General features: G+C 38.6%; 1 protein-coding gene across 1 annotated transcript in view; it reads left to right on the forward strand.

Annotated features, from left to right (window-relative positions):
- Positions 1-15,052, forward strand: part of WNK3 (WNK lysine deficient protein kinase 3) — a 139,065-nt gene that overhangs the window by 99,813 nt on the left and 24,200 nt on the right. Inside the window, exons 13-17 of the mRNA XM_016215182.2 lie at positions 2,067-2,183; positions 3,457-3,612; positions 3,694-3,745; positions 5,408-5,542; positions 6,131-7,077. Of these exons, the coding sequence (XP_016070668.2) occupies positions 2,067-2,183; positions 3,457-3,612; positions 3,694-3,745; positions 5,408-5,542; positions 6,131-7,077 (1,407 nt within the window). The remainder of the gene's footprint in view (positions 1-2,066; positions 2,184-3,456; positions 3,613-3,693; positions 3,746-5,407; positions 5,543-6,130; positions 7,078-15,052) is intronic.

Below are 15,052 nucleotides of genomic sequence, written 5' to 3' on the forward strand. Positions count from 1 at the left end.
TCCTCTCAGGCACACTGTTCCTCTGGCTCCTTCTGCCCGCCCTGCTCGGGCTCTCCTTCCCTTCTGCTCTGCTCCGGGTTTAAGATCCATGCTTTTGGATACCAGTCCACACTCCCATGGGGAGGGAGCTTTGCTGCCTCTAACCATCAGGCATCACAGCCCAGCACTAGTTTCAGGGGGGACTCCTGCTTTCTACATCTCCCCCTCTTACCAGCCTCTGTGATGTTTCTTCAGTGTTCCTTAGTTGAAATATTTCCAATCGGGTATATTTCTCTTGTTTTTCCAAGCTAGCTACGCAGTATTTTAGCTGTAAATACAGTCCTTGCCTCGGAGCAAGGACGATCTGCTTCTCTTCAGTGCCGCCATCTTCCCTCCTTGACTCTTGTTTTATGATTGACTCTTGAAAAAGTTTTTCATTAAATTTATTCATGTGACATTGGTTAATAAAATTAAATAGGTTTCACCCTGGCCGGTGTCGCTAAGTGGTTAGAGTATAGGTCTCCACACCATAGGGTCATGGATTCAATTCCCAGTCAAGGGCATGTGCCTGGGTTACAGTTTCCATCCTACATGTGGGAGGCAACCAGTTGATGTGTCTCTCTCACATCGATGTTTCTCTCTCTCTCTCTCCCTCCCTCCCTCCCTTCCACTCTCTCTAAAAATCAATGCGAAAATATCTTCAATTGAGGATTAACAAAAACAAATTATACAGGTTTCAAGTTTACAATTCTATAATGTCTTGTGTATACTGCACTGTGTGTTTACCACGCGATGTCAGATCTTCCATCACCATATATTTGACCCCCTTTACCCTTACTACCTCCCCCCACCCCTTTTCCCTTTGGTAACCACCATATTGTTATCTGCATCTATTAGTTTTTGTTCGCTTGTCTTATTTGTTCATTTGTTGCTTTCAGTTTTCTATCCGACATGAGTGAAATCATGTGGTTCTTGACCTTTTTTGTCTGATTTATTTCACTTAGCATGATTTTCTCAAGATCCACCCATTTTGTCCCATGTTTAATACTTATGTTTTTTTCTATGTAATTTATTGTTTCAGGTCTTATATTTAGGTCTTTGATCCATATTGAGTTCATTTTTGTATATGGTTACAAATAGTCTAGTTTCATTATTTTTTTAATATTTTTTATTGATTTCAGAGAGAGGGAGAGATAGAAACATCAATGATGATAGAGTCATTGATCAGCTGCCTCCTACACAACCCCTACTGGTGTTCAAGCCTGCAACCCAGGCATGTTTCCTACTGGGAATCAAACTCTGATCTTCTGGTTCATGGGTCTTCACTGAACCATTGAACCATGCAGGCTGGGCTAGTTTCATTCTTTTGCATGTGGCTTTCCAATTTTCCAAGCACCATTAATTGAAGAGGCTTTCCTTTTTAAAAAAAAACTATATATTTATATATATATATATTTTTTTTTAAAAAAAAAAGATATATATATATATATATCTTTACTGATTTCAGAGAGAGGAAAGGAGATGGAAAGGGAGATATAGAAACATCAATGATGAGAGAGTCATTGATTGGCTGCAGCCCGCAACCCGGGCATGTGCTCTGACCGGGAATCGAACCCTGATCGCCTGGATCCCAGGTCGACACTCAACTGTTGAGCCATGCTCTGCCGGGCAGGCTTTCCTTTTTATATTGTATGTTTTTGTCTTCTTTGTGGAAAATTATTTGCCCATATACATATGAGCGTATTTCTGGGCTCTCGATTCTATTCCACTGGTCTGTGCGTCTGTTTTTCTGCCTATACCATGTTGTTTTGATTATTGGCACTTTGTAGTATAATTTGAAGTCAGGGAGTGTGATAGTTCCAGCTTTGGGGTTTTTTTCTCTTAAGATTGTTTTGGCTATTCAGAGTCATCTGTGGTTCTATAGAAATCTGATGATTTTTTGTTCTATTTCCTTAAAAAATGCCATTGAGATTTTCATGGGGATCACATTATCTGTATATTGCTTTGGGTAAGAGAGCCATTTTAACTATGTTGATTCTTCCTATAATTATTGATTCTTAATCTGGTGGTGAAATGTTTTTGCCCAGGTGTCAACCTCTGGAGATAACATGGTAGAATGTCAACTGGAGACACACAATAATAAGATGGTCACCTTCAAGTTTGATGCTGATGGTGATGCACCAGAGGATATTGCAGACTATATGGTAAGTACAATAAAACCAAATGATTTTCCTTGTAGTGTTCTCTCTTTTTCTCCCTGTAACTCTTCCCCCATTTATTCAGGCATCTTTTTTTTTAGGGTACTGTTTTTAAAATTTGTACAGAGCAAAATTGGTTATGATCAAGAGGAAGTCAGTGTACTTCCTCTGGTTTCAGTATATTTATCTGCAAAATATGAAGGTGTTTCATTAAGAGATGTTTTAGGTCAGTGGTTCTTATCCCTTGCTGCATTTTAAAATCACCTGAAGAGTTTTAATAAAAACAATTCCTTAGGTCCATAATTAAATCGGTATCTTTGGAGTTGAGGTCTAAGCATCAGTAGTTTATAAAGTTCCCCACGTAATTCTAATGTGTTAGCTACTGATATAACTTCTTATATTTCAATATTTTAATAATGTTCATTATTTCATTTAGTTTTCATATTTGAGTTGTTAGGCTTAAGTTCGTATTTTTCCATTGCTTATTTATTATTTTTTAAGAATGGTTTATTGATTTTTTTGAGAGAGAGGAAGGGAGAAGAGAGAAACATGAATGTGAGAGGATAAAACCGATCAGATGCCTCCTGCAGGCCTATACTGGGTATGAGCACACAGCCTGGGCATGTGCCCTGAACAGGAATTGAACCAGTAAACTCTTGTTGCATGGCAGGACGCCCAGCTAACTGTGCCACATAAGCCAGGGCATATTTTTTTGTTATTTAAAAATGGGGATGGGCTAGGGAGGCAGGAATAGTACATAATGCTTTTGTTTCTGCCAGTTTTATGTGGAGAGACATTCCTGGCTAAGCAGAATTAAACATTTTAAAAGTTAAAATATTCTTTGTTCTGCCTCTTGTTTAGCATAGTGTTTTCTGAACTGTCTCCAGTGCATTCTTTATCAACTTTAGACATGCTTCATTTTGTGATTTGTGATTTAAAAGCTTTTCAGTTTGGACATCTAGTTTTTAATATAAACATTGCCTTAGTTATGTCCTTCAAATAACAATTTATGGAATGCCAGATCATTTTTAAAATGCTGGCTTCTTCTCTTGTAGGTAATGCCAACCTGACAAATGTCAGTGGTCTCAAAATAGAATAATTTAATATGTTATGTTGCATTTTATTCCTGGTCTTTGTTAATTCTATTGTGGCATTTGATCTAAATAATTGATTTTTATTTATTTTTCTTTAGGGTAGTCACCATTGGTAGATACAGTATTATAATTTTGAAGAAACTAAATTCATTCTTGTGTATAGACTTACTTTTACTTTTGAACAGGTTGAAGATAACTTTGTGCTGGATAGTGAGAAAGAAAAATTTGTTGAAGAATTGAGGGCTATTGTAGGTCAAGCCCATGAGATTCTTCATGTCAACTCTGCTGCAGAGAGAGCCACTGGAGTTGACTCTATTGCCGTGGAATCCAACAGTAGCCAAGTAAGAGCAATTATTTAGCAAATAGGTCTTCTGGGATATGTATCAGGAACTTCTTTATTTATCTATTCATTTTTAATTCAGACAGGATCATCTGAACAAGTACAGATAAATTCTGCATCCACTCAAACCAGCAGTAAGTATATTTAATAAAATTTACCATTTGGCATTTGAAACAAGATATTTGGAAACTTTAATTTAGTCACCTTCATTGGGAAAGATGTTAGCCAGTAAAAGAATTCAATCAGTTGTTAATGTAGGTTTTCCCACACTCTTAAAGGACTTTATAGCCCAGAAGAAAGTATAATAAGGAGTAAAACCATTCTCCAAATCTCCTTCACGTGTTAGTTCGTTATCTGATTAATTTATTTCCGGGTTGCCTTATGGTATGTTACCAGAAAAGCAGTCACTGTACTGATGACCTTTAACAGCTTTACTGTTTGAACATGATTGGTAAGTTTTTCCCCCCCTGATGTGAGATGTAGAGAAATGTTCTTAACTAAAATCATTATGTTCTAAGTTTGCCTCATGTTTTAATAGTCATTGATATTGTGATTTCATTCCACCAGTGATATGCTTCTACTTGCTCTGATCACTAAAGCTTTCGTCAATCAGATACCAGATAAATTTCCAGGGACTAAAAAATGGGGCGCTCTGTTTTCTTTCTGATGACTTTATTTCTCCATTCTTCTTAGCTCTGGTCATGGGTATATTTAGAGTATCTGGGAGAGGGAGAAAAGCCATAGACAAATGACTCCTGAAGGAATTATAATGACATGAAGAAGCAACAGGTGGTGTGCGAGTCATGGATCCAGATACCATTACCTTGAAATTTAATTTGTGTTAGAACGCCAGGGTCCTCCTCTATATTCTTTTTCTCATTAGCAGGAGTCGGAGTAGATTTATGGCTGACAAACTAGGGCAACATTTAAATGAAAATTACTTATTTGAATAAGTTTACAAAGTAGAAGTAAGGATGTAGGGGCCTATTTTATTTTTTTTAAAGCTGTCATACTGTAAAATGGACTTTTTGCTTTTGGTGTACAGTTCTGTAAATTTTTAAAAAATATGTTTTTATTGATTTCAGAGAGAGGAAGGGAAAAGAGGAGAGAGAGAGAGAAACATCAATGGTGAGAGAGTCATTGATCAGCTGCCTCCTGCACGCCCCCTGCTGGGGATGAGCCTCGCCAGCTGGGCCAGCTCTCTAAATTTTAATACTCAGTGTAGATTTCTGTAAGCACCACCATAATCAGGATATAGAACAGGAAATGTAGGTCTTAATGGTAAAAGTGCTTTCCTTCCCCCCCTAAAAGTGCCCTGCTTCTAACTGCTATTGATATGTTTGTTTCAGTAGAATCTAAAATCTTTCTCTAAAGAAGACTTACATTTAATTCTTTAAAAAAAATTTTAAATTATGTTTTTATTGAATTTAGAGAGAGAGGAAGGGAGTGGGAGAGAGAGACAGAGACATTGATGAGAGAAAGACATCCATCAACTGCCTCCTGCATGCCCCCTACTGGGGATCCTGCCTGCAACTAGGCCATGTGTCCCCGAACCTGCAGCCTCTTGGTGCATGGTTTGACGCTCAACCAACTGAGCCACACCAGCCAGGCTGTGCTTAATTCTTTAGACTATTTGTCAGGATTGGGAGGTTTGTTCTTACAAATTACACATATCATAGTGTTGTTGGAAATGGAGATATAAGAAAAATTGGTGTTTTAACCTGGTTTCCTTTGTCAGTAAGGTAAACGTACTGACAATTGCTTAGTATATTAAATTTTGCTAATTTTTTCTACAGGTGAATCTGCTCCTCAGTCATCCCCAGTTGGTCGCTGGCGATTCTGTATCAATCAAACAATAAGAAACCGTGAGGCTCAATCTTCTTTTCAGCAGTCCTCCATGTCTACAGTTCCTGGGCTGTATCCACTTTCTAGTAAGCATTCATTCTCTGCCAACTTTATTCAGACTTGCAGTTTGGGGGTACAAATATGAACTGTACCTTTTTTTGTTTTTAGATTTTTTTTCATTGCTTTTAGAGAGAGAGGAATGGAGAGGGAGATAGTGAAACATCGATCGGTTGTCTTCTACAGGCCTGATCAAGCCTGCAACCCAGGCACCTGCCTTACCAGGAATTGTACCGGCAACCTATTGGTGCACGGGATGATGCCCAACCAATTGAGCCACACCCGTCAGGGCTGGACCATATCTTTAACTCGTTTTCATGGGTATTTTGTGCTTATGAGAATTTTCATAAACATTTTTGAAGATGCTTAATAGTAGGGTGTAACTTAAGCTGTTTTTATTTAATATTTATTTTAAAAAGAAAATTTTTTTCCTTGACAGGTTGAATTCTGTGTATTTTGAGTCTTATTTACAAAAGTACTTTCACACACACAAAGAAAAAGTACTTTCACACAAGTTTTCATTTGCCCCTTGCTCTTCCTCTCTCTTCTGAGTTGGATAGTAGTCCATGCTTTGTACTTACCAATATCTGCTTAGCCATTCTTTATTATTGTTCCAGGTCCAAGAAAAACAAATAATAAGGAAATATCACAGGACACACTGCTCACTATAGAAAATAACGCATGCCAGCGTGCACTTTTCACCTCCAAGTCAGAGCATAAGGATGTGGTGGATGGTAAGATTTCTGAATGTGCCAGTGTAGAAACTAAGCAGTCATCTCTACTTTCTCAAGTGGAAGACGACAGGCATAGAATGGTGCCAGCTGCTAGTAGTTCCACTTATACTGCGACTTCAGTTTGTACAGTTCCAGTTGAATGTGAGGGACTAAGCAACCAAGCAAGAATATTTCTACCTGTGTATCCATGTCACCAGGCTACCAGTCAGGCTAATGTAATTACGGCACCTTCTGGCGAGTCAACTCAGATTGCTGGTAATGCTCTTAAAACTTCAGCATTTATTTCTGATCAAAGGCCTCAGTCCTTATCAGTGCAGCAACCAACTATGGATGCAGAGTTTATTTCTCAAGAAGGAGAAAAAACCACAGTGAACACTGAAGCAAGTTCTCCTAAGACAGTCATTCCCACTCAGACCCCCAGCCTTGAACCGACTACATTTCTGCCCACTACTGTCCTGGAATCAGATGGGGAAAGACCTCCAAAAATGGAGTTTGCAGATAACCGAATTAAAACTCTAGATGAAAAATTAAGAAACTTGCTCTATCAGGAGCATAGCATAACTAGCGTCTATCCTGAGAGCCAGAAGGATATCCAAAGCATAGACTCTCCATTTTCTTCCTGTGCTGAAGATACACTCTCATGTCCAGTGCCAGAAGTCATAGCCATCAGTCACTGTGGAATTCAGGACAGTCCTGCACACTCCCCTGATTTTCAGCAGACAGGCACTAAGATTCTTTCCAATGTGGCTGCCAATCAGCCTGCTAACATATCAGTGTTCAAAAGTGACCTGAATGTGATAACTTCTGTACCCAGCGAATTATGTTTACATGTAAGTATAATTCTTTCAAACCAATTTCTTATCCTTTAATGCTTTTAAAGAAATGCATTGTTTTCTAAAGTTCTGTTCTTTGGAATGTAATTGTCTATGTCACAAGATTCTGAGGTCACAGGTATTTCAGAAGGCCATCTTAGTTGCAGGTGTCCAGAACTTCTCAATGGAGATGGCAGAACTATCTTTGGTGAGAGAGCCCTCTGGCGAATTACCTAGGAGCTTTCTAGCAATGTCTGTTTTATATTAATGACAAGATTTAGTTTTAGTGGGTAGGAAGAACTTATTTTTAGATTTCCACTTAAAAATGCCTGTTATAAGTTTCCTTTTTAAGAATTTTATGAATTTAATCTTGTTTTCATGGGATGTAATTTATTTGAAAAATTTTTAAACAGAAAGTAAAAATCATCCAAAATCTCATGACTTTCTTTTTTAAGTTATATAATGTAGGAATTTAATTTCCCTTTTCTATCTCTTCAAATCACAGAGGTAACCATTACCTGTTGTTAATCTGCTATTTGGTACTTACTCTTTTTGATTTAAGCTTATACAGATCTGTTTACATACCTGCAACTTTTTTTTTTCTAAATACGTTTTATTGATTTTTTAGAGAGGAAGGGAGAGAGAGATAGAAACATTAACATCAATATCGATCGTCTGCCTCCTGCATGCCCCCCTCCCGGGATTGAGCCCGAAACCCAGGCACGTGTCCTCACCAGGAATCGAACGGGGACCTCCTGATGCATAAGTTGATGCTCAACCACTGAGCCATATCGGCTGGGCTATACCTGCAACTTTTTATTCACAAAAATAGAATTGTATTATATACATATTGATCTGCAACTTAATTTTTTCATTTTACAGTATATTATAGACATCTTGTTAAATCTTTACCATTGTATCTCATTATTGTTATTATATAAGTAGTATTTGTGTATATATAGAGTAAAACCATCCCACTTCCGAACCTATAGACATAGCTATTAATAAATCTTTCCAGACATGTTTTAAACTAACATATACATATTGATCTAGACGTATTTCTTTATATGTATTCTATATTTACAAAGACATAATTACATATTGTGTATTTACTTACATATACTTTTAAAAATGTTTTTATTGATTTTTGAGAGAGGAAGGGAGAGGGAGAGAGAGAAACACTGATGTGAGAGAGACATAGATCAGCTGCCTCCTGCACGCCCCCTACTGGGTACTCAAGCCCAAAACCCAGGCTTGTTTCCTAACGGGGAATTGAACTGGTAACCTTTTGGTGCATAGGACGAATTCAACCAACTGAGCCACACCAGTCAGAGCTACATATAGTTTTTTATATAGATGTGCTGGTTTGCATTTTTTTCACTTATTATGTACTATTCCTGTCAGTACACATAGTTCCACCTCATTTAACTTTTTTAAACAATAACATAATATTTTACTGAATAGATATAATTTAAATATTTAATTTTTGATAAACTAGTAATTTTAAATTATTCAATTAATACCTAAACATGAAAGCAATTCAGAAGGATAGAAAATTTAAAGTAATTGCTTTGTTAACACCCTCCCATACCCCATTGCACTCCCCAAACCCTGTTAAGTTCCTGTTTTAATTCTTGTTCTCATTGCCATTAATAACTTGTAAATAATATACTTATTCATCTATTTTTTTATTTAGTAATTTCAGACAATACCTATTGATTCAGTGCTATTACGGGTGAGAAAATTATACTTTTCCTTTCCTCCTCTTTTCTTCCTTGTACATCTTCCAATATTTATTAATTATATTGCTTTTTTTTTTAATCCTCACCCAAGAATACTTTTCCCATTGCTTTACAGAGAGAGTGGAAGGGGGAGGGAGGGAAGGAAGGAGAGAGAGCGAGAGAGAGAGAGAAACATTGATGTGAGAGAGACACATCAATTGGTGCTTCCCGCATGCTCCCCAAGTGGGACCAGGGATCAAGCCTGCAACCAGGTTACATGCCCTTGGCTGGAATAGAACCAGGACCCATCAGTCTGCAGTCCAGTGCTCTAACCACTGAGCCAAACTGGCTAGAGCTATGTTACTTTTAAACATTAGTAAAGTTTAACATCTACATTTTTTCTGTAACAATTGGTTATGCTTTGTCCATAGTTTATTTGAAGAATTGAAAATCAATAAGAGCATTTATATTATAATTATATGTTATCTTATGATCACATGTGATTAGAACCATAAAAAATGAAATGTAATTCTCTGTCATTTAAATTTTGTTATTCAAAGGAGACTTCTTCCAAGTGTCAAGGTCAAATGTATTCTGTTGTTTCTTTCAAGTGTCCATTGCTACATCTTGATCAAACTTACCTGCATTGTTTCTGGTATCCTAAATTTCTTCCCACCCCCTGAAATGCTTCTATAAGTAATATTTTAAAATATGTTGCATGGGAGACTAATTTGTGTGTGTGTGTGTGTGTGTGTGCGCGCGCGCGCGCGCTCCTTGGGTGATGGGCACATGATACAGTGTGCAGATGCTGTTTTGTTGAGTTTTACATTAGAAACTTATATGGTTTTGTGAACCAGTGCCACCTCAATAAATTCAATTTTTAAAAACCCACTAAACTGTATAGTTTAAATGAGTAAACTATAGAGTATGTAGAACATATATCAATAAAACACTTTCTTTTTTCCTTAAATATATATACATACATACATACATACATATATATATATATATATATATATATATATATATATATATATATATATTGATTTCAGAGAGAGAGCAAGGGAGATGGGGAGAGAGAGACAGAAACATCAATGATGAGAGAGTCATTGATCGGCTGCCTCCTGCACGCCCCCAACTGGGGATTGAGCCCGCAACCCCGGGTATGTGCACTTGACTGGGAAGGGAATCTCAGTCTCCTGGATCCTAGGTCGATGCTCAACTGCTGAGCCACACCTGGCTGGGCAGTATCGACCTAGGATCCAGGAGATCGCAGTTCAGTTCCCGATCAGGGCACATGCCCGGGTTGCGGGCTCATTCCCCAGTTGCGGGCGTGCAGGAGGCAGCTGATCAATGACTCTCTCATCATTGATGTTTCTATCTCTCTCTCCCCATCTCCCTTCCTCTCTCTGTGAAATCAGTAAAGAAATCAGTAAAGAAATATTTTAAATAAATAAGTAAAATAAAGAACAGCCCTAGCCGATTTGGCTCAGTGTTTAGAGCGTCGGCCCACAGACTGAAGGGTCCTGGGTTCGATTTCGGCCAAGGGCATGTACCTCAGTTGCAGACTCAATCCTTGCTCCTGGTTGGGGAGGCAACCAATTGATGTGTCTATCTCACATTGATGTTTCTCTCTCTCTTTTTCTCTCTCTCCCCCTTCCACCACTCTCTGAAAAAGCAATGGAAAAAAAATATCCTCGGGTGAGGATTTAAAAAAATAATAATAAATTTTTTTAAAAATACAAAACAAAACCATGCTTAAAATACAATTTGTTTTTTTAATTTCAAAAAATGTCTTTATTTGGCTTCACACTTGATTAAGTACATATGGTAGGATCATTTTGAGTTAATTTTTGTATATCGTATTAGAGAAGGGTCCAGCTTCAGTATTTTGTATGTGGCTATCCAGTTCCAGCACCACTTGTTATTCTTTGTTGTTATCATAAATGGAATTATTTTCTTAATTTTCTTTTTAGATTTTTTTTCATTACTAGTGTATAGAAATACAACTGATTTTTTTAGTGTTGAGTTGTATCCTACAAGTTTGCTGTGTTTATTAGCTCTAACAGCTTTTGGTGTATTATTTAGGATTTTCTATATAGTATATAAGATCATATCATCAGTGAATAGAGATACTTTTATTTCTTCATTTCCTTTTTTTCTTATCTATTAACTTTTCATTTCATGCTTTCCATTTCTGTCTCTTTGCTTTTTGTACTGGGAGAATTTCTCATTTTTAAGCTGTTTCCAATGTCCTATTCAGCTATTTTTAAATGTCAATAATTATGTTTTTAATTTCTAGTAATTGTATGTAGTTCATTTTTTTTCTTATGGATGTTGTATATTCACATATCTCTTGAAGATATTACAGTCTTATTCTATGTTATTAATGCTGTTTCCTTGGCTGTTCTTCTGTTTGTTGAATTTAGGGGGGAGGTTTATAGTGTTGAGTTCCCATAGTGTTTGGTTAATTCTAGTTGTGTACTCATCTTTTCTCGCCCCCCCCATAAGATTTCTTTTTTGTCGCTTTGTAAATACTATACATAATTACTGTACGCTTCCTCCAGTAATTTTGAGAGAGGCATGGGACAAGCTTCTTGACACTGGATGGCACCTTGTCTCTAATGCTGTCTGGAGGGTGGCCCATTAGTTAGTCTTCAAAGGTAGAAAAGCTTTCCCTTTCTCTTGGATATTGTCTCCTCCCTACATTGCTAACCTTTCTCTTGGCCACAGACATTTTCCTCTTACTACTCTTATTTGGGAGTAGATGCCTCTGGTGTCTTTTGCTTGCTGTGGAGGTGAGGAAGGAAGGCCCAGAACTGCCTGGCTGTTCCTTTTTTGGTACCCCAAGCAGTTTACTCTTCCACTCAGTGAATATCACTGAGCAGTGAATAAGTGAAGATCTCTTCTTTTGTGGGGCTCAAACTCTAGCAGGGGAAGATAGACCCTAAAAATAAATAAAGTAAAGGGCGATGATAGAAAGACTAGGGACTACTTTATGTAGGGTGGTAAAAAAGGACTTGTATTTGGTGGTAACATTCACAGATGGAGACTTGTTCAAGGAACCAAAAGAAGGCCAGTATGTAGGAGATGATGTTGAAGAGGCAAATAGAAGATAGATCGTGTAGAACTTTATAAGCATTCTAGCCAGCCACTCATCATGTTGGTTGGCCAGGACTCTCTTCCACTGCTCATACCTGTCACTCGAATATGCAGCATTTTGAAATAGTTCCTGCATGTGTCACAAGCCCCTTTCTCTCCTTTAGTTATATATGCATATGACTGCATCTGGTTTTCCCATAGTGTCTGTGCATCTGGATTGGTAAAGAAGACTAGAACCTGTATTCAATTTGCCACATTGATCCACTCATTACTTATGAAAAATCTTTTCTGTAATTTCAGTGGGATCAATGTAACACTTTCTAAATTGTAATATTATTGAGAATATTTTTCTTTTTCACAAAGGTAGTATTATTACTATTCCAAAATGGGACTTTGGAAAGTAAAAACTGATTGTCCAAAATTTTATTTTCAGTACCTGCTGGCCTGCCCTAAGTGTTAATAATTCTTAACCAAAACTGCAGTATACTTAGTGTAACGTAGACTGTCTTCCTCCAGACAAATGCTAAAACCCATTCCTTGAGCTTTTAAATACTCTTTTAACTTTCTAGATTAGTAGTGACCATTCTTATGTTTCCCAAAGTATTTTTGATTGTGTATTAACTGTTATAGAGAACTTATTTTTAAAGTACTCATTTAGAATACAACAGTTAGTTCTGGCTTTTTTAGGAGAGGGATGGGAGGCCAAGAAGGGGGAAGAGTGATTTCATTGCCAGCAGTGGCCTGATATTAACAATTTTTAGAGCATGAATTTAAAATAATTTTGAGATCCATTGTAAATTTCTGTGTGCTTACATAAAGTAAGAAATTGGTTTGGTAATATTTCCTTATAAATCTAAATATCTAGTTATTTTTCTTTCTATGTTATCTTCTATGACAGGCTTCTTTAACTCCCTTAAATAACAAGCATAAATTAAAGTATTCAGTTTAAGAGTATAGGGTTTCAGTAACCTTTTTTTTTTTTTTAATTTATCGTTATTGTTGAGAGTATTACAGGTGTCCCATTTTTCTCCCCAATTGACCCCCTCCACATTGCTCCCACCCTCTCCCCAGGTCTTCACCCCGTCATTGTCTGTGACCATGGGTTATGCATATGTGCATATAACTTCTTTGGTTAATCTCTTCCCACCCTCCACCCCCCTTCCCTCCTTCCTCTGAAATATGATCGTCTGTTGCGTGCGTCAATGTCTCTGGATCTATTTAGTTTGTCAGATTCTTTTGTTCATTAGCTTCTTGTTAAAGAAGACCCTTCAATATTTCCTGTCGTTCTGGTCTGGTGGTGATGAACTCCTTTAGCTTTTTCTTATCTGTGATCTCTTTATTTGACCTTCAATTCTAAATGATACCTTTGCTGGGTAGAGCAATGTTGGTTGTAGTTCCACGTTTCTCATCACTTTGAATATTTCTTCCCACTCCCTTCTTCCCTGCAAAGTTTCTGTTGAGGAATCAGCTGACAGTCATGTGGGTGCTCCCTTGTAGGTAACTAACTACTTTTCTCTTGCTGCTTTTAAGATTCTCTGTTTGTCTTTAACCTTTGGTACTTTAATTATGATGTGTCTTGCTGTGAGCCTCTTTGGGTTCCTCTTGTTTGGGACACTGTGTGCTTCCTGGACTTGTAAGTCTGTTTCTTTCCCCAAGTAGGGGAAGTTTTCTGTAATTATTTTTTCAAATAGGTTTTCCATTTCTTGCTCTTTTTTCCCCCTTCTGGCACGCCAGTAATACGAATGTTGGGCCTCTCCTCTTGAAGTTGTCCCAGAGGCTCCTTATACTATTTTCATATTTCTGGATTCTTTTTTCTTTTTGCTCTTCTGGTTGGGTGTTTTTTGTTTCCTCATGTTCCAAATTGCTGATTTGATTCTCAGCGTCCTCTATTCTATGTTGATTCCCTGTAAATTATTCTTCATTTCAGTTCGTGTAGCCTTCATTTCAAATTGGTACTTTATTATGTTATCGATTTTCTCAGTTATTTCCCTAATAGTCTGCTTAAACATCCTTATAAACAAAATCCTGAACTCTATATCTGTTAGCTTGCTTGGATCTGTTTCATTTAGTTCCTCTTCTAGAGATTTCTTCTGTTCTTTCCTTTGTGACATGTTTCTTTGCCTCCACATTTTGGCTGCTTCCAGGTGTTTGTTTCTATGTATTAGGTAGAGCTGCTATGTCTCCTGGAATTTGTAGAGTGCCTTTGTGTAGTAGGTGTCCTGTAGGGTCCAGTGGCTCAGCCTCCCCAGTCACCTGAGCTGGGCCTTCTAGGTGCTCCCCTGTGTGGGCTGTGTGCACTGTCCTGTTGTAGTTGAGCCTTGGTTGCTGTTGGTGTCACTGGGTGGAATTGACCCCCGATCAATCAGCTGTGAGGACCAGCTGCAGCTACAGCCAAGGAGCTGTTGTGCTGGAGAAACCCCTATGGAGCAGGATTTACTTCAGTGGGGCTTTGGTGTTCACCAAGTGCGCTCCTTGAGTGTGTTACTCGTGGATGTGGTAGGGTTGTCTCTGGGGCCTCCTGTGAGGTACAAAGTCAGCCTCTGCAAGTGCCTTGCCCAAGGCCACCCAGCATGAGCTACACAGCAAACCATAGTTGTCTGCTACTTGTGCTGGGCCTGGAAGTGTCCAGGAGAAGCGAAGCCATGAACCAGTGCAGGCTGCCTCTAGTGCCAGTCTTGGGGCCGCTTATCAAGCTATATGGGGCACGCTGCTGCTTGTTTGATTTTAGGGAAGTCCTAAGCATGAGGCTCGAGCCACCACTTGCACAGAAAAGCCACTGGAAATGGCCTGGTTGAGCTGCAGGTGGGGAGGGGCAGCGCCTCCGGGAATCACCTGGGAGGGGCCAAAGGTGTGAGCCAAGTGCTGGTGATTCAAATATGGCCCCTGCCTGCTGACTGTGTGGGGGGAGGGCTCGGCAAAGGAGCAATGGCCTCTGCCAGCCCTTCTGCCTGGGAGAAAGCCACCCCTCCACCTCTTGCCCCAATTTCAGGCACGTTAGTTCCTCCCCAAGTGTCCCAGGTTTCTTTCAAGCTGCTGCTCGGCGCTGGGCTCAGAGGGAGCGTCTGAGTGATTCCGTGTGCGGACCCTTTAGGAGGAGCTGCTGGCGCTCCCGCAGCCTCCCCAACCCTCAGCTACAGTCCCGCTGGGTTTCACAGCCCGAATTTGTGGGG

The sequence above is a fragment of the Miniopterus natalensis genome, chromosome X (assembly GCF_054644295.1).
Source record: "Miniopterus natalensis isolate mMinNat1 chromosome X, mMinNat1.hap1, whole genome shotgun sequence".
NCBI classification, from domain to species: Eukaryota; Metazoa; Chordata; class Mammalia; order Chiroptera; family Miniopteridae; genus Miniopterus; species Miniopterus natalensis.